The 27,105-nt window shown below is 41.2% G+C and overlaps 2 protein-coding genes across 8 annotated transcripts in view; one reads left to right on the top strand and one right to left on the bottom strand.

The window, feature by feature from the left end:
* ABCA1 (ATP binding cassette subfamily A member 1) overlaps window positions 1-14,248 on the bottom strand; it is a 145,021-nt gene extending 130,773 nt beyond the window's left edge. For 3 of the 7 annotated variants that reach the window (XR_003681173.2, XM_028493734.2, XM_028493736.2), the window contains exon 1: window positions 13,945-14,244. The gene's annotated coding sequence lies outside the window, so the exon portion shown is untranslated. Of the gene's footprint in view, window positions 1-13,944 lie in introns of all 7 variants that reach the window. The other 4 variants (XM_007116038.4, XM_028493737.2, XM_028493741.2 and 1 more) reach the window with 3 other exon arrangements.
* Window positions 2,951-17,057, top strand: LOC114486919 (uncharacterized). Its single transcript, XM_028494298.1, has 4 exons — window positions 2,951-2,991; window positions 4,764-4,780; window positions 12,614-13,674; window positions 16,657-17,057. Exons 1-3 carry the CDS (start codon window positions 2,951-2,953, stop codon window positions 13,363-13,365), a joined length of 810 nt encoding a protein of 269 aa, XP_028350099.1. The 3' UTR covers window positions 13,366-13,674; window positions 16,657-17,057.
* The last annotated feature ends 10,048 nt before the right edge of the window (window positions 17,058-27,105 follow it).

Here is a 27,105-nt window from a genome sequence, read left to right as displayed (position 1 = left end):
GCGGCCATGGCTCACGGGTCCAGCCGCTCCGCGGCATGTGGGATCTTCCCGGACCGGGGCACGAACCCGTGTCCCCTGCATCGGCAGGCGGACTGTCAACCACTGCGCCACCAGGGAAGCCCTTAAGCCATGACATTTTAATACTCAAATTTAAGGAGGAAAAAAGATGTAAGAAATCCTCCAAGATAAAAGTCAAGGATAAAAGGAAGCCATTCTATCATTCTCGAAGATTCCTGTCATTCTAGAAGAGGCCCTGCTATCACAATACCTGTTTAAAAAATACAGATCCAATGAATTTTATCAATTCTAATAATCTGTAACTCAAGGGGATATTTTTTAAAGTACCAAACGTATCATACTTACTTGATTATTAGTAACAATAAGTTTACAGATATCTGCACATTCTTGTTTCGCCCTGAAATATATATTCAATTTCCTGGACAAAAGTATTTGCTAATAGCTAATTTTCAAAATGAGAGTTATGACATGAATACATAAAAACGTGAAGCTAGAAGAGATACACGAACACTGTACAAATCTGTAACGAGCCTTTGAGAAGCATAATTCCTCATGCTGTCAACGATTCTATTTTAAAGGAGATTCAAAAAGTGTAAATCTATTTCTATCATGTCACTGATATTTGGACAACCAAAGATCCTATTTATCACTCTCAACAGTCCAGTTGTTACCAGCTAAACAATCTCAGGACTTCTAAAACTGACAAGATCCAGGGTTTCTGAAAGCAAATCTGTCCTGTCCCCAAGTTCTTGTTTCATTGTTGTAGAATTATGGAGGAATCCTGACAAAATGTTAGAGATAACCCTTCTTCCCCTGCTGATTTCCACTAAACAAACACAGAGCAGCCTTCAAAGGAAGACTTCAGCAAACAATACAACTATTTGCTTTCTCCCTGGTTGGGGATGTGTAGCATATAGGAAAAATGAACCTTTCTCCTAGAAATGAAATACCTGTCAACATTATATGTCACAGAAAACAAAATTTTCTCAACCATAATCATAATGCCAAAGCAAGAGGGCCCTGCAGGGAAGGAACTATCAAAGTCACAAACACCGTGAGCGATACAGAAACACAAGCAAGCCCACCTCCATGAGCAATCCTTTATTTGCGGAAAAACTTGACCAGATAATATTCCCTGTTGCTGGAGGAGGGTTTTCCAAGAGAATTTTATGATAAAAGGCTTGGTGACTATATCAACAAAACAACCACTTTGTTTGGTTTACATCTCGGAAGGGTCAACATATTCGGATGTTCAACCCTCTCCCAGGCTAAAAAGTTTATATTTTTTTTTGAATTTTTGAATTTTATTTTATTTATTTTTTTATACAGCAGGTTCTTATTAGTTATATCTATTTTATACGTATTAGTATATATATGTCAATCTCAATCGCCCATAACAGTGCTCAGAGGACTTGGGGACAGAGAAACCCAAATCCCTTCACTGCCTTCTACTTCCTGCAGGCCAATGCCGCTGTGCAGCAAACTTCCCCAGACATCCTTAACTCTTATTTTCTTGAATTCGCTGGCCCAGGAGACAGAAGGGAGGTTTTGGAGTCAGAGAAAGCAGGTTTTGAATCCTGACTGCTACTCACCGGCTCTGGGACCCTAGGGATCCTGAGTCCCTGTATCCTCTCCATTAAATAGAACAAATAATGTATATAAAATATTTAGCCAGTTCCTGGAACAAAGGAAGTATCCAGCAAACGGCAGCTTTTACAATGATTAGTGCTGCTGACTTCACAGGGTAAAGCATTCATCAAGGATGGGGCACAAAATGGGCAGTTTATTAAAGGAATCTCTCTCCTCCCTTCTTTGTCCACAGACGGCAGGATTTCCCCCAAGGGCTTTTCCAGAACACGCTGGAACTCTCTGCAGTGCCCAGCTCAGTGGGAGATGTGAAAGGGTTACGCTGGTATCCTCATGCCACTTCTGCCATTGCTGTACCATAAACCCCTGTTTGGGTACCTCACCACCACCACCCAGTTATACTATTCTCCCACTCTGGGGGCAGTCAGCTCCTCTGTTCCATGCAGGCCACCGTCCTCCACATCTTTAGCATCCAGCACAGTTTTCTTCTCCAGCCCACTTCCTCCAGCCTCCAGGTCAATTACCTATTTGCAATCTGGGCCTTCTAATCCCTCCATCTCTTCAGCTCTCCCTACCGTCTCCTCCAGTGTACAAACTTCTCAGGTGGTCCCTGCTCAACTGCAAGCCATGTGCAGCAAGCTACGGTGTCTCAACATCTTACCATCCTCTGCCACACTGAGCCCAGAGGCCAGGACCACTTGGTGCTCGGAAACATTTGTGGAATTTGAAAGCCTCTGAAGTCAGACCTCAGGGATGGGAAAAATTAGTTAAAGCAGGTTCACCAGGGTAACATGTCAGAAATGTCATTGAAAGTACAGGTTCAGGTAGCCTAAAACCATGACAAAATTTCCAGCTGTGTTCAAAGAAACACAGGTTAAACAGGAGTACATTTAATTTGGTTTTCCCCAAAGCCACTCTAATTTGTTGTGAAGGACATTCATTTTCATGGACTTCATGTGAGCAAAGGAGAATCTGTAATTTGCCAGACTGAGACTCTAGAACCCCTGTAAACATGGCAGCAAACAAGTAAACATGCCAGCTAACAAGAATACCTCCCCTAGGGGCTCAGCCACTAATACAGGACTGTCAGCATTGTTCAGGAGCCTTGAACTCTAAACCCATAGGCTCAAGTCAAGAACTCACTCAATGAAGCATATCAACACCTGGTTATAATTTTTCTACCTCAACACTTTATTCCTTTTACTCTTGCCAAAACATCTTATCTCCAGGCTCTTTTCCAGTTCTAGCTCATAGAGAATGTGACCAAACCCAGCAACCTTCTCCAGAACGTCCTCTTTCACCAGCCAGCTCTTGAGACAGTGCAGGCACATGTCATGTGTCCGAGATGCCTCTGTCCCTGCAGCCCAGCGGGGACCAGCTGACCAGGTAGGTGAGGATGTAGTCAGGACTCCATGGCAGGCACAGAGGTACAGGGTCTAAGCCCTGCCCTTCCAGCTTCATAAATGAACTCCTTCTCTATAACAACCAAAACAAACCACTTTGCTGGCTGCCTCGCTGAATTAAAGAGGAATAAGATCACAAGTTTAAATTCACCTACCTGTGATTCTGAGAAACAAAAAATGAAGGACGTTAGCCTTTTAAAAACAAATAATGGCAACATGAACTCCACTATTTGAGGTCTGGGAGGATGCTCCCAGAGGAAAATGATCTCTATTATTCCAATACTATCATAATTTTGAGTATTCCTTCTAGAAAGTGCTACTGTCATTAAGATCTTCACAAATCAAATATTTTACGTGCCAGATAAAAAAGTGCTTAAGGAAAGATGAAACTAAACTATTGAGTGGAACTCCTGCTAGGCTCTTTTTTCAACTGCGGTTGACACTGGCATTTAAAAATGCACACACTCTCATCTCCCAAGCGACCGTGTGCTAAGTGTCTACATCAGGTGAGCACAGAGTCCCCAGTGGAGCTCCACCTGAGGACAGAGTGCCTTGCTGGTCTCTGCAGCCTCCAGGGGCATATCCACTCCCCGCAATGGAGGCCATCGGAACCTAGTGTCAGACAGCCAAGGAGAAAGCCACACTGTGATCGTGTGAAATGGGACTGGAGTTGGAAACTGGAAAATGGCACTAATTCCACTAAATTTGCAAATCCGGCAACAGGACTGTCAACTGAATAAACACTACTTGACCAAAGGCTTTCTTTATCTTGAACTCAAGGTCCTTACTATAATTAACACAATCATTAAAGTTAAAAAAAAAAAAGAAAAAAGACCTGATAAACTGCCTTTAGTCACAATTAATCCTAAATGGCCAAAATTAGCATAGGGTTTTTGTACTTTTGCATAAACGAAATGGTCCCCAGGAAAGACTCAACCTTTAGGACTTCTGTGGAGGTTTCCTTCTGATTTGAAAGGAAATCAGAAGGAAATTACAACCAAAGGGCAATGTTTATTTAAGAGAGTGAGAAAAAAAAATCCAGTTGAAAAACCTATTAAGATTCAAATTGGACCAACAGACAGAATAAATGAGGTCAGTTCAATATTCAAAGATTCAGTGTCCATTGTAAGCTGAAAGGACAGACTTACAGACCCAATTTCTTTTTTCTCTCCTAAAAGGACACTGTAAATACTACCCTAAATTCTGGTACAGTAGCGAGAAGCCTGGATTAAAGAGGCAAGAAGCTAAGATTTTAAGTTCCAGTTACTGACTGCTGGGGAGTCAATTTAGGTAAGACATTCTACCACTCTGAGCCACAGAACAGAAAACAAGCTTTTATGATAAACAGACTGGAGTAGAAGATCTTCTGAGTCTAAGAAAACTGCCTGGAGCTTGGGTTTCAGACACGAGTTTGAACCCCCGGCTCTGCCATTATCGAAGCATGTGAACCAGGAACAAATTATTTAACTAGTCTCTGTATCAGGTGCACCATCTGAAAAATGGGGCAACCTCAATATTTCCCCAAATGCAGGAAAGCTACACAAGATGAATTTAAGCAGTACTTAAATTCCATGTAGAGGATTTTAGGGGATGGACAGGCACGGCATTAAACACTCAATCACACAATGAGAAAACATTCTTTTCAGCACTTCTTTAGCCTTTGTAAAAACTGTATTACATTAAGGGGAAAGTTTCTGTTTGATCTTCTCTTCAATGTCTCTTTAACACGTGCTTAATTTCCCTTTTTTAACAAAGCGAGAGCAAGTCTCAGAGTCAGTGCCTTTAGAAAGCAAGTTTACTTTCTAGACAGACTGTTTAAGAAACGATTTGCTTTCATTCTAATTATTTTTAAAGTTACCTTTTATTTGAGACAACTGATATCAGTTTTCAATTTAGAGAACCAATATAAAGTTAACTTTAAAAAATATGTGTATTGATGATTACAAAAGTGTGAGTCCATTGAAATAATCTGAGGGGCTTACACGCTGCCTACCGCAGGATCCAGTGAGGAGAAAGTATGGTAATGCAGGGCAAGGCCTAGCCCACGCTGAGCTCATCTACCCACGGTCGAGGGGTAAAATTTCCGTCAGTGAGGAATCAGAGTAGAGGGTACGGTGCAAACAAAAACCGACCACGAAGCATGGCTGTGAGATTTCAGAACGATGAGAAGCCAAAAAATAGCAGGAAGGGGTTCTTAAGTAGAAATCAGAGAAAAGAGGAAAACCCATAGAGGGAGAGTCAGTTAACAGACAGTTACGGAGTCAGACTACGTGCTCATCACTGGTGAGAAAATCCAGAGCAGTGGATGCCTCTTAAAGTCCAGGACAAAGCTGTCAAAATGGTCAGTCTTAGGTCGAAGAGCCTTGAATGCCAAGCTAAAGATCGTCATGGTGGCAGATCCTTAAAGTCTTTTGACATTTGTTCAGCACCTAGTATTTTACATGGTGTTTGAAAAATATTTGCTGAAGAAATGAATTTCAGTTTAATGGTATTTTTTTGTACATTAGCCATAGACAGATACACACACACACACACACACACACACACACACACACATTTTTAAAATATTATGTCGTCCTCTTCCTTCCTTCTTCCAGTACCAGAAATCACACCTCACCCCAGCTAAGGTAAACTGCCACTTCCATCCCAAGACCCTGCATCTGGGAGTGGAGAAGAGTCTACAGATCAGTCTAAAGCCATCAGTCTGTGGGACTTCCTTGGTGGTCCAGTTGGTAAGACTCTGCAGGTCCTGCGTGCATGCTGCAACTGAGTCCGCATGCTGCAACTAAAAGATCCCACATGCCACAACTAAGACCCGGCGCAGCCAAAATAAATAAATAGAGATAGAGAGATAGATAGAGAGATAGATAGATATTTTTTTAAAAAAATAAAGCCAGCAGTCTGGGCCTTTATATTCTCTCTGCCTTTCCAAGGAAAGCTGCTGCTTCCATCAATGCTGCCTTTTATGTCAAACTTGGATCATCTAAATACCAGATCCAATTGAATTCAAGCTGTCATATCCTTGGGGACGTGCTTCTTCAAGAAAAAAGGCTTGGCTTGACTCTTGGCAAAACTATTCCCAACCTGGCATCCCACAGAAATTTTGCAAAGCAAGTGTAAATAGGGATATGAAACCCAAACAACTTCTTAGCAGTTCCTTCCCTCCTCCCATGCCTGCCCCAATCCTGAAAACTCTTGCTCCTTTTTTTTCCCCTTCTTCTTCCTTCTAGTCCTAATCTACTATGATCTCTGAAACAACTAATTCAGAGCAATGCTTTAGAAAACTCTGTGTCTTGCCCATCTACCCCCAGTGAAAGTCTTCTGAGATATTTAGAAATATTTTCATAAGGTTAGTCCAATTCTCATCCTTTCTTGGAGGATGGATGAGTCTTAAAAGTCAGCTTTTTTTTTTTCCTATCATGTATTGGCTTTAACAAGACTGCAATATAAGAAGCAAAACCTATACTCAAAATGGAGATGTCCAGAATGGAGAGTCCAAATGAATATTTTCTTTCAGAGAGATTCTCCAGATGCTGAGTCGGAAATTAGACAAATGTCTCACTGTGTCTCACTACATCATGTTTGTTCCATTGAAATTTATTGAGATCAACCAACCCCTCCTTCTCTTGCATTTCGGATGAAACTCCCCTTTTGCTTCTATGATTCAAATCTTCATCCACCTAATGCAGATTAAATAGGCAATTCCAACACCCTCAGGCTTCTACCTTCCTCTCCTCCCACTATCTTCTTTTCTTCCATCATCACTCTCATCAAAACACTCATAAAAAAAAAAACAGAAACAAAACAAAACAAACAAAAACGCTCTTTATGCATTTCCTGGGTATTTCCACTCCACCTCTCAAAACCCACACGATCTGTTACACTAATGCTGAGCCTGTCCCTCAGGACATTTCTCTGGGCAGCTCCAATCAAAGAATCATTCTTTTTCCTGAATACAGACATAGAGTTAGAGGACGTAAAAGCTTGAAGGGCTCTTTAAAAGTCATGTACTCAGCCTCTTTCATCTCATCAACCAAGAAACTGTATCTCAGAAAAGTAAAATGACTTGCCCAGGGTCACATGAGTCCTTAGTGTGTTTCTCAAACTACATGTAGAATATAATTACGTCAAATTGTATGTAATTATATGTAAAATTTGGAGTGTACATGCCTGTGTATATTTTTTCTTTAGAGAGAATCCATAGCTTTCATCATATTCTCTATGTAGTCAAAAATCCTCTCCCAATAATTGATAGCCACTGATTAGTTTCTTTGTTTGTTTGTTTTTTGCGGTATGCGGGCCTCTCCCGTTGCGGAGCACAGGCTCCAGACGCGCAGGCTCAGCGGGCATGGCTCACGGGCCCAGCCGCTCCGCGGCATGTGGGATCTTCCCGGACCGGGGCACGAACCCGTGTCCCCTGCATCGGCAGGCGGATTCTCAACCACTGCGCCACCAGGGAAGCCCCTGATTAGTTTTTTTATATACAAAATTCTTCCTAGGAAGTGTCCCGGACTAAACACCAGTTATCATAAAACATCTTGACTTCAGGACTAGCCAAATAAAATGTTTTGACTTCCAAATGCTTCTTGGAAGTTGGATTTGGCATAGAAAATGTTGCAGTTCTAAACAAATACACACACACACACACACACACACACACACACACACACACAAAATGAATAAAAGATCCTATACATAAAAGGTTATTTTGGGTTTTCTAAAATTAAATTCTATTTTTAAGTAATTAAATTCTAAACCACTTAGTGAATTATCTCATTCTTATTTTTAAAAAATAAATTAATGTGCAAATAGAAGTAGTTTAATGTGAAATGTCACAGACTACAGCACTTTCTCAAATCACAGCTGCCTCAAGAAGAGAAATGAAGCTGAACGGAGTCAGAATTGTTTGTTCTACAACAAGTAAACTGGCCTAGGTACATACTAATATTTCTCAGTCTGTCATAAACCTAAACTTAACTAGAGTTTTTCTCATATAATTCTATTTCTAGAATACATGAATTTAAAACATTTTATAAAATGTTTTTTGTGTTTTGTTTTTTTTCAGAAAAAGAATCTTTATTTCCAAATGAGCAACTAAACACACAATGGACTCAAATGGCATGTTCCTAAAATTTTCAAACCAAATCCATTTACAAGGCACAGCTTGTCTTGGAATATTTCTGATTTCCTTAGTAAGCACCTTGGTATTACATAAAGGCACTATTTCATACCTACTATGATCTACTAAAAAAACAAGCACTTTCTCATCAACACACTTTTTTTCTACTTTTGATCAATACCACTTCAAAGTTTTTTTAGATTTTACCAAGCATTCTAAGCCTTTTTCAATATTTTCCATTGATAAAAAAGGAGTTTTTACTTCTTTAGTAATTAATACTGTTAAATCTGATAAAATCTTTTTATTTTTAGATAACTTCACATAAAATGTCCCACATTTTGAAACATAAAGTATTTCAGTCTTTTCAAGTTGTCCAGGTTTTAACTCTTCAAAAGGAATATTAAGCAGCTGTTGGTAGGACGTTTGAAGGATCATAGAACCTTCATACTCATTTGATCGTCCTTTCTTCATTTCTTTATCAATAGGGCTCACCTTTTGAGAGACAACCTTAGGCATTTGCCATACTGTTTTCTGTAGTTTCGAACATGCTGTCCATTTAAATAGTTCATTAATGACACATTTTTCATCACAAATCATATTTACTTCCCATTTCTGTTCATGCTTTTTCAAAAACTCGCAAGAAACTGTTTTATTACTTACTCTTGAAGCAAAATAATCCACAGTTCTGCTGTCCCATATTTCATCAGGCTCATTCCACTTTACTCCACTAAGGAAAGAATGAACTGCTAGCTTTTCTGTGATTATCCCATCATTTTAATTCATCTTTAGAATACAGAAAACCAACATTAGTTCCCCATTCTCTTTGACTTGTTTAAGTCAGCATTTATTGAATCCCCTTCCATATCAAGGAGGGTGAATTAAGGCCTAGGAGAATGAATCAAAGCCCTCCTGGAGAAGCATACACTCAAGAAGAAGACAAATAAATGTTAACTATAACAACAACAATGAAAACAACAACAAAAACACAATTAAACCCATGACATGAATAGCGCTGTGATCCAATCCTATGGGAGCAAAAAAGAAGGGGATAATTAATTTTAACTCTGTGTTGGCAGGAAGGTGTGAATTCAGGAGAGCTTATGAGGAGGATGGCATTTAAATCAGGTCTTAGAGTAGATTTTCAAAATGGAAAAAGACAGGATTTCAAATTTTCTTTTGTTTTAGGAACCAAGTCTGATGTTCCTTAGAGTAAATGATCTTTGCTTTAATACAGCTTATCGTCTCAACAGAATGCAGAACAACCAAAGGCTCTACCTGAAAGCAACTTTACATATGAGATTTTCTTCCTCTGGCTTCAGATATTTCCAAAGTGTGCCCCTTTAACAAGACCTATGCTGGTTACCTACCCAGGGAACTATTTGCAGTCGGAAATATCCAAACGAAAAGTGAGACTCATTTTTTGCCTTTTGCTAGTATTTCATTTGTCAAAACTGATATTTTAATGAAGTCCTTACCCTGCTATTAGTAAATTCATGGAAACCAGACTGCCTGGGATGCAGCCTCAGCTCCACTGCTTACTTACAAACTCCATGATCAGGCTACTTACCCTGTCTATACCTCAGTTTCCCCAGCTGTAAAATGACGATAATAACAGAACCCACCTCATGTGGTTCTCATGAGAATGAACTAAATTATTACGCGTGAAACGCTTGAAACAACACCCAGCATAAGGTAAATCAACAATAATGTAACTTTTTATCAAGAAGAAATCTTTCCTAAGAGTTTATTTCTAAGGTGCTACACCAATTTAATAAGAAAAAGAGTTTCCCATCCTATTTCACTTTTATTAAGCTGACTTTGAAACTGTATGTACTTTCAGAGAAAGATGCCTTAAGAAAAGGCTAAATTTGATTCCTAGACAGTAATGGCAGTAACAGAAAAACGGTTTATTTCAGAAGGTCCAAGACATAATTAGGGATAAAACAAGCAGAAGTCATATTGTACAATAACCAATTTTAAAAATTCACCAAAATTAATACTGACAGCTAACTAATAGTCCTCTTCCCTTTTTCTCTCCTTTTATTTATTTATTTGGCTGTGTCGGGTCTTAGTTGCAGCATGCGGGATCTTTAATTGTGGCATATGGGATCTAGTTCCCTGACAGGGGATCAAACCCGGGCCGCCTGCGTTGGGAGCTCGGAGTTTTAGCCGGTGGGCCACAGGGAAATCCCTTCCCTTTTTCTTTTGTTCCTTATACTTTTACAGCCAAATCCTCTATCCATTTTCTATCCATCACACAGGAAAAGATTTCAAGATCATCATAGACCTACTCACAAATATTTGACTAAAACGAGAGTAAATTTTTCATTTTAAACCAAGTAAAGAATTAGAGTTGAGTAAATTTTATTGTCTGTCCTTTCCATGGTGTTGCAATCCCTACACAACCAATGTCCCAACAAGCTGAAGAGAACTTGGCTGGCCCACTCATAGCAGGAAGGGAACTATAACACAGGCTGCAGATTCTGATAAAGACTAGAGCAGATGAATATACCAGAACTCAGCGAGCATCCTCACTAAGTCCTCTGCCCATAGCAACTGAAATTGTACCACCTCACTGCTTAGTGTGGGAGTCAAAGAAATCTGGGGCTCACTGGCTGGGTTCAAAACTTAGCTCTGCCACTTGCAAGGTGTGTGGCTGGGGACATGTTAGTTACCCTCTCCGTTTCTCAGTCTGCAAAATAGGGATAATAAGTGGATTTGTTGTAAAAATTAAAATAGTATTTGAAAAACATTTGTATCAGTACTTGGCACCTGGTGCTATTTAACAGTGTCTATTAAATAAATATTGCAATAACTTTGGCACTTATGATTATTTCCACATGCAAATATGAAGAAGGTTTCAGTTTCAGTGTAGACCCTCTCCCAGAATAGTTAAATTAAAACAAATTTTCAGCAAGATCTTTAAAATTTCATACTGAGGTAATTGAACATAAGGAGCATTACACTTTCATTATTCCTTTAACATCCAGATAGTTAATAAAAATGTATTTGGATTTGAGAGTATTTTAGAAATGTAAAAACCACACGTCTATTGGTATTTAATAGATTCTAAAAAAAGTTCATAATTAAGGAGTCTAAGGTAATGTCCATTTATCTTAGGAGCTAAAAATTAAAATAGCAAAGATATTAACAATTTACAATCACTCTGGATACAGCATAAGGAACTTGGTTTATGGGAAGGAAGATCCCCTAAAAAAATTTTTGATGGAAAAATATTCCAACTTCTCTCCATATAAGGTAAATACTACAGAAGATAATAAAAAGCTGTGTTGCTGAGTTTCATTCTTTTTTTTTTTTTTTTTTTTGTGGTATGCCGGCCTCCCTCTGCTGTGGCCTCTCCCGTTGCGGAGGACAGGCTCCGGACGCGCAGGCTCAGCGGCCATGGCTCACGGGCCCAGCCGCTCCGCGGCATGTGGGATCCTCCCATACCGGGGCGCGAACCCGGTTCCCCTGCATCGGCAGGCGGACGCGCAACCGCTGCGCCACCAGGGAAGCCCCGGTTTCATTCATTTTTAATAATGTAAGCATTAAGGTTTCCTAGAGCAGAGGTTGAAAACAACCAAACCCCAGTCACCCTTTTCCAATTCTAAACTACTGTCTAACACTGTCTCACATGAACTGTAAATACGCCCTAAGTCAAAAGGTGTCCAGGGTCCCCTACAGGCCTCTATTTAGATGTAAACTGAGGGTTGAGATTTCAAATGCTCATCTGGAGGGGAGACACATATCACAGGTATTCCCTTCACAATCAGATATGTCATTCTGGAACACTAGGCTGGTCCCTGCAAGGGGGCTAATGAATTACTCTGACTACAGTAGAAATTCTTACCCCTTAAATGAACTGTGGTCATCGAAGGCTGGTCACTCTGATTCTACTGCTTTTTCTCGAGTAAATACTAATGTGCTCAGTGTATCCAGTGTTTTCCCAAAACTCTATCATGAATTAATGCATAAAGCATTAAAGCTCCTATAAAAGGAGCACTTGGGGAACAAGCTGACAATGAAAACTTTGTACTTGAAAATTATTATACCATCAGAAGAGGTTCTACTCCGGAAACTTCTCCATGCTTTCACACTTTCTTTCATTTGGGAGAAATGCCTCAAGAGAACGATATGAATAAAAGAAAGCCTCCGTTAATTTTGTGGTAGGTATGAGGAAGATGGGCTGAAATATTAATAAAAGGGGAAATGAGAAACTAAGTACTTTTTTAGTTGGGATTTAAATTTTGTCTGAAAAGAAGATCAAAACTTAGGTTTGGGTCCCCAACTATTGTTAAAAGAACCAGTAAAACTCTGCTTTTGAACTTGCAAAATTTTGTGAGGTGTTCTTTGTGGGGAGGTGGGGACCGGGCCTTAGAAAGTGACTTGCTAATTTTCATCACCAAAGAATTTTTTTAATATCAAATTTGTCCTCTATTATATTAATGTATATACTACTCGATCAGTTTGTCGTGTCACTGAAAAGTGTTGGTTTTAAAAGCTGATGGTATCGCTTTTGCAGGGCCGCATTTCTTTCTTTCTCTCTCCTTATTTGCTTTTATCTTGTTTATTCCCTTCTTTTTGATAAGTGTTGAAAAAGAGGCACCTACACACAACCCTGGCACTGGCCCACGCCCCAAGAACCTTCCATTTAGCAACGCTCTGGGAGTTGGGAACCATTGTAACAGAACAGAACCAGACGCGCTTTCGCCTGTTCCCCAGGTTTCCTCCCAGTCTGCAAACACCCGTCTTCACCGCATCTCGGTCGGAACCCTCGAACGACAACGCCTCGCACAGCCCGGCCTCACTCCGGCCAAGGAGCCGATTCCCAGGCCACCCGGCCAGGAGGCGCTGTGGATCAGTCCCCCCGTGGCCACCCGCAGCCGGCGCCCAGCCATCCCTCCCCCCACCGCGGAGCGCAGCCAGCCAGCGGAGCTGCGAGCTCTGCACCGCCCGCCGGGGTTACTCTCGGTCATTCTGCTACACCATCTCGTCCCAGCTTCCCCATCCGTGCCCGGCCTGAGGCTGCCCCAAGAGACAAGCAGCAAAGGGCAGGAAGACGGGGGACAGGGGAATGGGCACCTCAGCTCCAGGTTTCCTCAGGCCCTCCTTCTAAGTCTAACGTTTTTTAAAGAAACAGAACTCTCGTCGCCCCAGCTGCGTCAGGGATACCAGCTCCAGGGAGCGTACGGAGACCTTAGAAAGGACCCAAACAAAGCCCCCGAGGCCTCAAATTAGCACTAGCACTATGCACCCGGTTTGGTGCACCTCCCAGTCGCGTTCTTGGAGAACAAGAACGCGCCGCTCCAGTCCGGGGGCGCAGGGGACCGATCCTCAGACCAGAGTCCAACTCGCAAGAACGGAGTGGAGACTGAGGGCTAGCATTTGTCAGGGTGGGCGCCGGCCGACCCGCAGCCAGAGAGGATTCCAGCCGGCTCAGGCGCTTCCAGACAAAGGGAACAGCTCAGTGCCAGACCTGCCACTCTCCCCACTCCGGCTGCAGCGCCCCCGGCACCACCAGGAGCCCCCGATTCCACTGCGCCCCAGGTACTGCGCTCGGGTCTCCGCGCCCAAAGATGCTCCCCGGGCTCCACCGCCGGGCGAACCCTGAGCACAGCGGCGCCGCGTCTTTGGGTCGCCAGAGCTCGTCCTAGGACGTCCTCCTCCCCCCCCCTTACGCCCCCCCCATTTGCGCTGCAGGAGGTGGGGACATGGGGGGGTTCGGACTAAAGTCCCCGAAACCCAGCGCTTCCCAAAGTCCCCTCGGCCCTGAAACAAAACAATAACCCCAGCCCAAGTTTCTGGAGAGCCTCTTACCTGTTTTCCACTTTTTGTTTCCGGCTCTTTCCCCCACCCCTTGAAAAACCCTTCTGGGAAAGAAGTGGGGGAAAGGGAGCAAAGCGCCGCCGAGAAATGGGCTGTGGCGGCGCTGGTCACGCGGCGCCCCCTGTTCTGCCCACCTGCGCCCGGGGAGAGAGGTGTCGGCGCCGCTCCTCCGGCCCCGGCCGCACTCACTCTTCCTCAGAATTACCGGGATTTTGCCGCGACTAGTTCCTTTTATAGATTCCGCTGCGCTGAGCGCAGGGGTTACTATCGGTCAAAGCCTGTTCTCTCCCTCCTTCCCCGCCCCCTTTCCCGGCCTCTGTTTATGTAGTTCAGTCACTCAGCAGAAAGCACGTGGAGCCTCGCTCCGCCCCTTAAACGGGCGACGTCCTGCAGCGCTTGGGATTGGGGGCGGAGGGTGCTGGTGGGGGTCCGCGCCCCTCGCCCCTGCCCGGACGGCCAGCCCAGGACCAGCGGGAAATGCCGGGCTTGGGGCTGCGCCTAACAGAGACTCTTATCCAGGTTCAGGGCAGCCAACAGCACGAGTGGACATCGCTTCCTCTAAACTCTTGCTTTCAGCAATTTTTGTTTCCTTTGTTCATTTACTCAGTCGGAGGGACTTAGGGGGCGGAGGGAGGAGGAGGAAGGGGAAGAGACCGCGAGGCAGCAACCCCTCGGGATGCCAACCCTTTAGTCTTTTCTTCCTTTCAAGTGCCCAGGGTGTGGGAGAGGGTGGATAGTCCTCTGGACAATTGGCTGGTGTTGTTTTCCACCACAAACCCTGACTTTGGAATTCAAGAGGCGACTTACTGCCTTTGGGGTTCCCAGCCCGGGCCTCCCAGATCCCCGGGAGGAGCCCTGAAAAGCGTCTTGCTCCTTCTCTTAGCAAACTGGGTGGAGAAGAAAGGCCACAAAAAAACGAGCAATGTGGACCAGCCCCCTTTTTATTTTCATCATATTGGTCAGCGTCCCAGTGATAGATAAATACACATGGCTTGTATTTAGGTTTCTACCCATTCGCAAAGTGCAGCTAGAGAATCGCAGTCTTGTAAAATTACATAACCATTCCAGTTCTCCACCTTCTTCCTCTGGCTTTGGCTTTGACAATCAGGAGCAAGACGGCCCGTAACACTTGAAGAATAGAAGCAAGAGTACAAATGGAGGCCCACATACTTTAAGTCTAAATATTTAACTCATAAATCAAGCCAACCAACTGTAAAACAAGTTTCTCCTACCTGACAAAGATACCTTTGGAGCAAACTGGAAGGGAGGATTCACATTCAGACTCCTCACCCTTTGACTTAAGTTTTGTCAAGAAAGTGGTGGAGTGGGAGAGCTGGCCCCCAGCCAACTTCTCTTCCCACCCCCAGCTCCATCATATTCCAGAAGAAACTCCAGGTGTGCATGTGGGCCCCTAGCTGCACAAGCCCCTCCATGCTACAGTCCAGGCTACGATTTGAACCCAGGTCCACATGTCAGTGGTTCTGTCAACACTCAGGACAGATCCAGGGAGGGGGCCCATGCAAGCCCTGGAAGTGCACTTAGGGGCCTTACTGCAAGGAATTCTGGGGTCCTGGCAACTCATAACTGTGGTGGTCTGGCCCCTAGGTCCTGTGGACTCTTCACCCTTAGGAAGGGATGAGGTTTGAGGCGGGCCACAGCCAAGCCTTCTGCAGCCCAGGGCCCAGGAGAGGAGTCCCTCTTGCCTGGGTCAAAGGACAACCCTGGTCAAGAGAATGGGTTCTAGGGTCAAATTTGACTGAACCACATGATCCACAACTTTCTGCCTCCATTTCTTTGTCCATAAAACAGAATATATATTGCTCTCCCTGCCTCACAGGGGTTTTCTGAAAGCACATTTTGTTCATTTGAGCTCCTGGGAAGAATGGCACTGTAAACAAAGAGGGTGTTGGTAGCTGACTATTGATGTCATTTTCTGATACCAGAAAATGGCCTATAAAGATTGTCCCATGCCAAAATTTTAAAACTCCAGGTCTAGCCAAGAGCTCCAAGTAATCTTTCTGACCCTCTGGATATAAAGGAAAGCTCCTGGAGGTGTTACCATTCCAAGTGTGACTTATGGAAGTGCTTATGTCTCTGACTCTCTGCTCCCTGCCCACCCACCCCACCAGCCACCTATCACAGTGCTTGAAATCCCGCCACCAAAAGCATTCTTTTTGGAACTGAAGGCTGTAGTTCCCAAGAGCACCCCCTACTAAAGTAATCCCTCAGATTGTTCTCTTGGGGAATGAGTGACAGTAAGTTCTGTACAAATGAGACAAAGATAGACTGTTGGAGAAAGGAGATGAGGCCAAGAAGGAGATGAAAGCCCCAGAGAGGACAGCCATTGATTCTGAATACACAGGTCTATGGCCCCAACGCCAAATGTGATCATTTTTAACTAAGAACAACCTATGGTATCAAGAATCTCCTCACCTCTGCAATGAATACATGAACACACCATCATGTTTGAAATATGCTTATTAGTCATGTTGATTTCTACCAGTAAAAGAGCCCAAATCCCCAAAGAGTCTAAGTGATTTGGCCAAGGAACACAAGGACCTAAGTCTGCTGACACCAAGCCCACACTTTGCAAATACGACAGGTTCACATGACAGAAATACTGAATTCCAAAAGTTAGAGGTTAAGAGAATGTGTCCCTTGAGGAAGTGTAAAAACATGAATTCTCTCCCTTGAATGTCACAGGTCGATTTGTTCCAGAGTATGCTTCAGCGAGCTTTCCTCCAAGTCCTTCAATTCCTGCTAACACCAACACCAACACTCCAGGTCCCCACACTAGGTGACCCTTTCCAAACAAGTGGAATGGCCCTTCTTTGTTGCTGTGGCTCCGGAGAAGCTGATTCTGTCAATGTAGCCTGGGTGTCTTGAAGTTCTATTCTCAGATGACCCTGGAATCTTTTAACTACAGAATTCAGGCAGCTGTGGCCTTGGAGACCCTGCTAGAGGTTATGAAGCTACAGATTTTCATTCTGTTGAGACTTAAATTAGGGATTACCTAAAAGGTTTTGCTTGGAAATTGTTTTGATATATAATATCTGTTAACTTGTCTACATAAATGTACATGTACACATTATTTAAAATATAAATGATTTTCACCACACATGTGTATAGCATACTGTTTGATTCCTGGAAACTCTGAAAAAAATAGAGTATTACAGGAAGTCAATGAAGAATAAAACAGAAAATATTCTAAAAATAACTTCTCAAGCAGAATTTGTTACAATTAAGACCTAATAGCTGGACTTTTTGAGAATTCCTGGAGAATGACAGGTACCTCAAAATTAAAGAAAAAAAATAGGTAATCCTTCTTTCATGTAAAGTGGAATAAAAGGACCTACAGTTCATAGTAGAGTCAGTTTAATTCCAATTCATGGTTAGAAACAAATTCTCAAGCTATAGATATTCAAACAAACAAACAAAAAATACAAGGAATCACCATTATTTGTGGAGTAAACCATGTGTTGCATAGGCTTTCAATACCTACAAACTCAATATAATTGGACCAATGCAATCCCCTTCTTTATTAATGTGACTCCTATTGACATGTAGCAAGATTCAAAACCATTACTGCTTCTGGACTTGAGTAAGATGTTTGTTCTGCTTGTCATTGGGATCAGCAAGTTAGTCTGGATTATAGACAGACATATTCCCCTGAATTACTAGTTGATCAATGAGCTATAATTCTTTTTAAAAGCCAGCCATCCAACCTGCCTCCCTTCAAGTTCTCCTGCCTTTAACAGCCAAACTGCTGAAAAGATTTCATCTGCTATCCTTCCCTTTTATTTGCTCTCCAGCCCATTTCAGGCAAACTCTGGCCCCCACCACTCTCCAGATTCATTAATGACCTCCTTAAAACGAGAGAGAGCGGGGTATATGTGCTTTCTTTCTTACCATTATAAAATATTTTCATGTAGAAAAACAGAAAAATACCTCAAGTGCAGAAAGACTGCTGAATGGGTAACGCTGATGACCTCCTTTAAGTCCCTGGGCTACCTGATCTCTGATATTTGACACTACCCACCACACCTTCCTTCCTGAAACAAGTTCATCTCTTTTATTTCCTGAATCTGGTTCTCTTCTGACCCTCCTGCCTCTTTAACGACTCTTTTCCTGACTCCTCTGTCCTTGTATAATGTCTCCTAATACTGGTTTTCTCTTTTTATTTTTACATGATCCACTCCCCTTGGCTTCACGTAAACCCTGTGTCGCCAGCTCTCATCTCCTTGCTAGGCTCCGGGACGGTACGCCCCCCATACATGGTGGGGCATCCAGTGGGACCAGTGGTGTGCTCGCTCCAGCTCAGAACTGCTGACTGTGTATGTATATCTCTTCCCAGTTCTGCACTAAGTGACTTCTACAGGGTGAGCTTGAAATCAGCCCATGGTTTGGAATATTAACACCATTGAAATCTGATACAGTCAGGGCTTTCTTTTCTTCCTTTTATTTTATACTTTCTTTCTTTCTTTCTTTCTTTCTTTCTTTCTTTCTTTCTTTCTTTCCTCTCTTTTCTCTTCTTTCTCTCTCTCTCTCTCTCTCTTTCTCTTCTTTTGGAAAGCCAATTTTAACATTTGCCACCGCAACACTGAATAGGACATTCTGCAACTAAACCCCATACTTATTTTTTTATCTTCCCTTTAAATCTCCCTCCTCCATATGCATCTTATGATTTAATTTCATTTAATGACATCCTCATCCACACATTGACTGTGGGAAATCAGAGTCATATTTGTTTGACTTTTCATCTCTCTGACCTCATCTTTCTCTTCTCATCCTAAAAAGCTCCCAAGTCAGGCCAATTGAATCTCCTAAATATCTCTTAAATCTGTCCCTTACTCTCCATCCCCACTTGTCTAAATCCAAGCCAAAGGACTGGGAAACCTCCAAATTGCTATTCCTGCCTTTAGTTTCTTCCTCCTCCTATTTATCTTTCTTACCACAATGGAGTGATTTTTGCTTGAAGGGAAAAAAGCTAAGCAAGCCAAAACAAAAACAAAAAGTATCTAATCATATCTTTCTCCCCTTCAAAACTTCCTATGGTTCTCCACTGCTTACAAAGAAACAATCCCTCAAAGTCCCTTAAGAAAACCTACAAAGACCTTTGCAAACATGACATAAAAGGCCTTTGAAGCCTCCTCCATTCCCCCATCCCTATCTACCCACTCCCCCTTCCACAAACTTTCTGCATCTCTGCTCATGTAGTTTCCCTACTTGGAAATCCTTCTCATCTCCACCACTTATTGAAGGAGAGGGATGGGATTAAATGACTAACTCTGCTGTGCTATTATTCAAGAAGCAGGAGGGACAGAGAAGAGAGAGGATTAGAATTCATTAGATAGGGCTTCCCTGGTGGCACAGTGGTTGAGAGTCCGCCTGCCGATGCAGGGGACACGGGTTCGTGCCCCGGTCCGGTAAGATCCCACATGCCGTGGAGCGGCTGGGCCCGTGAGCCATGGCTGCTGAGCCTGCGTGTCCGGAGCCTGTGCTCCGCAACGGGAGAGGCCACAACAGTGAGAGGCCTGCGTACCGAGAAAAAAAAAAAAAAAGAATTCATTAGATGAAAAGGAGTGGGGTAGAGGGTAGATGAGAGAGAGAGAGAGAGAGAGAGAGAAATATTATAGGCAGATATTTTTTAAGTACTCAAATTAATAGGCAAATACCCTTAATTAATAGGGCAGACAGTACCCTTAAGTTTGAAAAGAAAATAATTGGACTTGGGATTAAAAGAAATCAAGCATTTATTATAACAGAAGTGATGTATCTGCATTTTTCTCTCCTTACTCAGAGTGCTTTTTTGACACTTGTTAAGAGTCCATATTCCTGGCTGTGATTTCTGGGATGAAGGACTGTTATTTCTTAGCCAGGAGCTTTCCTTCTCTCTGACATATTAATAAGAGGATAAGTCATTAAAAAACAAAGAAAGCCTAGGAAATGTTCCAGATTTCCCTTTTCTTTTGGGCCGCTAGAGAGGCAAGCCTCTCTTTTTCCTCTTCAGCATTTTGGAGACGATTCCTTCTGTAGTACATGGTCTTCCCTTTGTTGTTGTCCCCTTGGTGTTCTGGTGTCGGTTTGACTTGTCCCTGCACCAGTGCCCTTCATAGCTTCTGAAACTGTCTTGATAGAACGAATGTTTGTGCCCCCTCAAAGACAACACTGTCTAGCTGTTGTGCTGTGATCAGGCCATGGAAGCAGGCCTTCATTTCCCTTCTTCATTGCCATGCTTCCGGTGACTGATGCTGTCCAGTGAAATTTGAGCAATTTCTTCACTTGGTTACTTGTCCCGGAAACCTACCCGTGAAGAATCATCCACGGTATGTAAATTAGTGGGGATGGGCTCCATTCCCAGAGGCCTGGGGCTTCCCACAGGTCAGTTGAGCTGACCCTAAAGCTGGTTCCTCTGGATTGGCTCCGTTATGCAACAAAGCTCAGCAGGAAGTCCCCACGTCTGGCTGCTTACTGCTGGGGATGGGAGGCCCTCAACACACAACTAGAATGAGAAAAGACAGCTCAATGGAGGGCCCAGTTCTGACATATAAGGAAATAAACTGAGAGGTTAAGGAAAAAGGAGAGTGATGTAAAAGTGAAGATCATAAAACCTGAGGGTGTTAGTGGTGTGTGAATGGCCCCAACATTCTGACAGGCAACGTAGCAACATGTGTTAAGAGCTATTGACCCAGTAATTTTACTTGGAGGAATTTACCCTAAGGAAATATCCAAAAATATGGTCAAAGACTTATATTCAAAATGTTTGTACTATGTTATCTCCAGAAGTGAACATTTTTAAAATAGTAAATCATCTAATGGTTAATGGTTATCAATCATCTAAGATTCTAAAATAAATTCTGGTAAACTCATATGACTGAATTCTATGTAGTCATTAAAAATAAAAATAATGTTGTCAAAGGTAGTGATATGCGAAACAGCTCATGATAAATGTTAACTGAAAAAAGCAAAGCTATAGCTATGTGTATATATGATTTATATTCCGTAAAAATAGTTAGCAGTGTGTTTGTAGTCTTTTTCATTGACTATATGTGTATAGAAAAGAATGGAAAGAATGCCACCTAAAAGTTTACAGCTATTTTCTGTGGATGGTGGGATTAGGATTAATTTTTTCATACATGTCTGTATTTTACAAAATTTTTAGGATAAGCATATGGTATTTTTTACCTAAGAAAAATGGCATTAAGAAGAGAGTTTGTAGATTAGTAGTGAGAGGGGATAGTTCACAACTGCAGAAAGGCAAACCATAAATTACCACATGGAAACAGTAAACCCTGACATATTTTAGAAGAATGTATACACAGTAACAAAGAACAGAAGAGAATATGGAGAGATGAAATTGTTAAGACAGCTAGAACTTTTTAGTGAGTAGGTTTATAAATTTTTTTAAAAAGTGAGAGGATTTTAAACCAATCCTAGGAGGCCATTGCTAAGTGAAAACTCCTTATTTGTACAACATGCCTGTGTGTCCTTGGGCATGTTACTTCACCTCTCTGTGCCTCAGTTTACTCATCTATCAAATGGAAGTAATAGTAGAAACTACCTTATAGGGTATCTATGGGTATTAAATGAGCTAGTACATGTGAAGTGCTTGTACTGTGCCTGGCATGTGGTAAGTGCTCAATAAAAGACAGCTGTTGTTGGGAATTCCCTGGTGGTCCAGTGGTTAGGACTCCATGCTTCCACTGCAGGGGCCACGGGTCCAATCCCACATGCCCTGAGGCGTGGCCAAAATAAATTAATAAATAAAAGACTGCTGTTGTTATTATTAAAGCCATTTATTATGTTACTATACTATTATTCCAAACAACAATATAACTTTCCTCAATGTCCAGTAATAACTTAATAAATACGACTTATTTCCAAAATTCCAATCTTTGGGTTTTTAAATTGATATTTTCAATTAGATTAACCAGTATAAACTACTTTGCCAGCCTAGAGTTCAAATACGGTCATATCTCTTTTTCATCTTTTATTTAATTACTCAAATCCCCACTTGCCTACCTATTAGCAGGAAATCCAATATCTCTTTCTTGAGATTTCCTTCCTCCCCTCCCTTCCCCTGAACTGCCTAAGAGCCCTGGGGGCTTCCACAGAGATCTAGAGAAGCCAGTCAGCCTCTAATTTTCAGCATCCAGTTGCCCTGTCACTAGCACAGAGCAGTACCACTGAAGTACCACTGATTGGTGCCTCAAAGTCCCACATACCCTTGTTCACTGCTGGGATTGTGTCCATGCTGGTCCTGACCTCGGAATAGCCTCCATCAGCACCCTGCTTTTGGACTCCCAAAATTTATGCACTTTAGTTTTGAATGAGAAGTTGCACACTGGCGGCCCATAGCCACTTCCAGCCCTCTGACATGTGGTTTGGGCTAAAGTGTGTTGGTATTTCATTGGAAATAGTTGATGAGATTGGAAATGTCACAACAAAATCTTTATTTCTTGCTTCTATTGGAAGGGTGGAAGCTCTGACCACCCGAGGCCCATTCCCACAGAGCAACAATTGGCCGATGCTGGAAAGAGGCTCTCTCTAGGTGGAACATGCTGTCTCTACCTTAGCCAAGTCCCCACTAATCCGTTTTTCTTAAACAGCCTGATTTACTCTTCTGTTCCACCTGCTCAGCCCGTAAAGGCTTCTGAGCTTGTGGGCCCTTGGCCTGGAAGTTCTTGGGGGAGTGTGGTGGAGTGGACACACTAGTCCATTATACATCCTGAGAATGTGTTGGGAGAAGTGGCTGAGAGTGTGAGTGTAGTAGGCAATGAATTACCTAAATCTTGCAAAGTCAAACCTAGATGAGCGTTCTTATTTGCTATTTTTGCATCAATAATAAGAGTCACATTGTTCCTCGAAGATCAAAACCCTGGGTTTCTACTTCTGCTAGTTTGAATTTGATTTTTTTAAGGCACACCTTTGTGATTGTAACTGAATGCAACTTGAGTCACAAAGCAACAAAAGGCATTACCACCTCTAACAAAAGCAAGAACACTTCCTCAAAAATCTCACCCTTTACTAGTATCAAAGGCCTAGTAAAATCAGCAGGGAAGAGTCAAAGAGGTCAGAAGCAACACTCCCTTCTGGTAACTAAAACTGAGACCAAAGAACACATCCAAACCCATAAGAGCCCAAAGTTTGATCCAAGCCACTTTGTTTATTGAATTAAACCCTAGAGATAAACAAAGGAAGCAAGATGAAAAACAGTCAGCATTCCACTGGGGGTGGTCAATAAGGCAAAGTTGGAGAAGAGATGGATCAGAAAAACATGTGGGCAGCTGGGGAGACAAAAGCCTTCTCAAATGAATCTTCAGTGTGTGGGAGATGGTTTTGAATGACTTGGGTTTCAATGAGATAATGACAATGATTTCTTCTGCAGACAATTTGCCACCTTATATTTCTATGAAATGACCAGTGTGTCATATAAAATATGATACAATGAAAACTAAATTTGCAGTTTCACACTCTTCATTTTCTTAAAACCATACAAAGGCAAACAGAAATTTGAGACTCTGAGACTTCAAGGAAACTGTAGAGTCATAGTAATTTGATTCTAAAAACAGATGCTTGACAAGAAGTTATATTTAAATCAACCATCAATCTATCGGGACATAACTTCTAAATTTAGTAATAGATAACCTTTCCATTTTATCCTCCAAATCACCATATGCATAGGATCATACTTTATACTAAACAAGGTGCATTATTTGATTTTTAACCATATAAATACCTTGAGGTTATGTTCCTTGAGTCCAAGAATTACATTTTAAATATCAAAGACAAATCCCCAAAAATGAGGAAGTGTGTTAGTAGCCCACACATATTGCCGGGTGAAAAGTTCAACAGTTCAACTGCTCATGTCCGCAGTCCTAGCAATAAACAGCTAAATGCTCTCTTTTATAGTAGATTTGGGCAGGATATTTTTGTGGAGTACATAATGTTTGAATACATCTGTTTTGACTTGGGAAAATTTTATCATGGTCTAAAACGCAAACCTTCAAACTTTACATGGGTTTTTGTAAAAATCAAAATAAATGTTAAAAATGTATAGGTAATACATGCTCCTAGCTAAACATTCAGACTATAACAAAAGTATAAAGATAAAAAGACTATGAAAAAGGTACAAAGAGGAAAGTGAGAATCACTATAAGCCCACTACCCAGAGATGACTTCTGTCAATGTGTCTGGTGCACATTCTTCCAGAATTTTTTTCAGTGAATAAATTTGGACATATACTTCTCATTTTAAAAAACAAGTTAAAAAAATAAATAAATAATAAATAAAAATAAATAAAAAACAAGTTCATGCCATACACATTATTTGTAAACTATTTTTGTTTTTACATATTTGCATAAACAAACTTTACATAAACACACATATTTGCATATCACTAATAATTTTAAAATTATTTTCACTACATAATATGTTATAGACGTTTTCCCATGTAAACAAGTATAGATTATACCATTTTAAATGTATGATAGTCCACTGTATTATTAGAACTTGAAATCAAATCTCTAGAGATAGACTTACAGTTTGTATCTCTTTTTTGCAGTCATAAAAAAATGCATGTGTGCAAAGATAGTACAAGAATGTTCATGGCTGCACTTTTCCTTAGAATATTTCAGCAAAAGTGGGATTGCTAAGTAATAGAATAGACATATTTTACATTTTGATACATATAGCTAAATTATGCTCCATAAAGTTGGCACAATGCACTCTCATGAACAGGGTGTGAGAATGCCTACTTTTTTTTTTTTTAATTATCATAGAGTAACATTTACATTTCTTTCTTTTAGTACACAGTTCTACAAATCTTAACACATATACAGATTTGTGTTACCACCACCATAATCAGGATACAAAAATGTTTCATCTCCCCAAAAACTCTAAACCCTTGGCACCACTGATCTATTCTCTGTCCCTACAATTATTTGTCTTTTCAAGAATGTCATACAGATGGAATCATCTAAAACATCTTGAGACTGGCTTCTTTCACTCAGCATAATGCTTTGGATATTCATCCAAAGATGATTCCATTCATTGTTCTGGGGGGGATGGTTTATTGCTAAGTAGTATTTCATTACATGGATATACCACAGTTTGCTCATTCATTCAGCCACTGAAGGACCTTGCTTCCCAGGTTTTGGCAGTTGTGAATAAAACTGCTATACAGTTTTTTTGTTTGAATATAAGTTTTCATTTCTCTAGCATAAATAACCAGGAGTGAGAGTACTAGGTCATACGGTAGGTGTATGTTTAACTTTACAGGAAACTTCCAAATTGTTTTCCATGGTGGCTGTTCTATTCTGCATTCTCACCATCAGTGTTTGAGGATTCCAACTGCTGCACATCTTTGTCAGCACTAGGTATTGTCAGCATTACTTTAGCCTTTCTAATAGATGTATATTGGTATGAATATGTCTAGTTTTTCATCTTTCTATCAATATTCTTATCAGTGTTAAAATTATGTCCAATCTAACTTACTATTGTTTTGATTTATATTTTCTTTGATTACTAATAAGGTTGAACATCTTTTCATACGTCTATTGACCTTTTTAATCCAAGTGTTCAACTTTTTCTTTGTTAAACTCTTGTAAACCAAGTGTTTTAACTCCTCAAATGTTACACGTGTTGCAAATATTTTCCCCAGATTGCCATCATTTTTTTTTTTTTACTTTGTTAAATCTATAAGTCTTTTCCTTTAGTGTTTCTGGCTTTGATGTTTACAGATTCCTTCTCCATTTCAAGATTATAGAAATATGCAAAAAAATTTCTTCAAACACTTGCATACATTAGTAAACATTAAATTTTATTTTTACCAGTCGCCTTCACCCCAGCCCATGGGGAGAGTCTCAGAAGTGGGGTAAGGGTAAGAGCAGCCAGCTTACACTCATTGTTTGAAAATTAAAACTTTTTTTCAAAGTGTTTCTCTATCAGCAGGAATCAGTTTTCTACAACCACATCAAAACATTATGTAAAATGTTCTGCTGAGCATTAAAGTAAAACGGCCAAGATATTTCATGGCTAAGGAGATTGTTCTGATTGGGGAAGGATAGAAGTGAGTGTGGAGAGAGGCTCTCCCTCGTGAAACTTTGCTAAAAATTCCATCTCTTCCCCTTCTCACCCAAGCCCCGAGAGCAAGAAAATGACCTTTCTAAAAATCAAGAGTTAATTACTAGAAGTCCTGATTTAGATGCCGCACACCCCAAAGGACAGTTTTAGTGAGTAAATAGGATTACACTGAGCTAAGCAGAGATGGCCTTAAAGGTGATCTGAAGGATAACCATAGAGGAAGAGGGCTCCAATGCTGGGGGTCCAGTGTTGGGGAGAATCAAGGAAACAAACCACAGAAGAGAAAAAAATTAATATGCAATAGAGTAAACTGAACAAGGGAAAAGAACATAGTAAAGAAAAACTATGAGTGGAAAAGGAGTCTGGAAGGATCTGCAGCAAAACAAATGACCGAATATGAAAGTGTTGCAGCAGGAGATGGTAAGCTCTATGACGAAGGAGGAGGAAAGATAAAAGAAGTTGAGGGACCTGAGCCACAAGGAGCCAGGCATCCTTGACCAGGTCAGCAACCGTTTAGGGAAGAAGCAGAGCTATACTGGTAGCAAAGGCAGAAATTATAATCAGTTGTGATTTTCACTCTTTAGTAAAATCAAGCAGTGATTTCTCTATATTTTATAAATTATTCTCAAACAAATCCCACTTTGAAAGACTCTGTTTTAGAACCTCCAATTCTCATTAGTTGTGTCAAAAATTCCAAACTCCTGTCATGTCCAGGATAGGAACAACATATCTTCCAACAGGTTCTACGTGAATACCTGCCTACCTGGTAGAATGAAAAGGGAGGGTGTCATGGTTGGCCCTGAAAATAAGGGTGTTACTTGTGTGTATATATATATACATATAAACACATGTATATATATACTTTATCATCATCACCATCATCAGAGTGGTTGCTTAATTCATATGTTAGTATACTCTCATTATCAAAGAGTCAAGTGTTTATAAAGTCAACAATTTATGCAAACAAGCCAAAATAAGTGAAAGGATTGAAAAATTATCAGGATAATCAGAACCCAAAATAAAGTTCTTTACATAAGCCTGAAGACAGAATCTCTGAGTGCACCTTAT

The sequence above is a fragment of the Physeter macrocephalus genome, chromosome 9 (genome assembly GCF_002837175.3).
Source record: "Physeter macrocephalus isolate SW-GA chromosome 9, ASM283717v5, whole genome shotgun sequence".
Classification (NCBI taxonomy): domain Eukaryota; kingdom Metazoa; phylum Chordata; class Mammalia; order Artiodactyla; family Physeteridae; genus Physeter; species Physeter macrocephalus.
Note: the sequence above shows the minus strand (reverse complement) of the source record. Positions and strands in the feature narration are given on the sequence as shown.

Coding starts and splice junctions, on each gene's coding strand:
- LOC114486919 (XM_028494298.1), top strand. CDS start 2,951: ATGCCTCTGTCCCTGCAGCCCAGCGGGGACCAGCTGACCAG.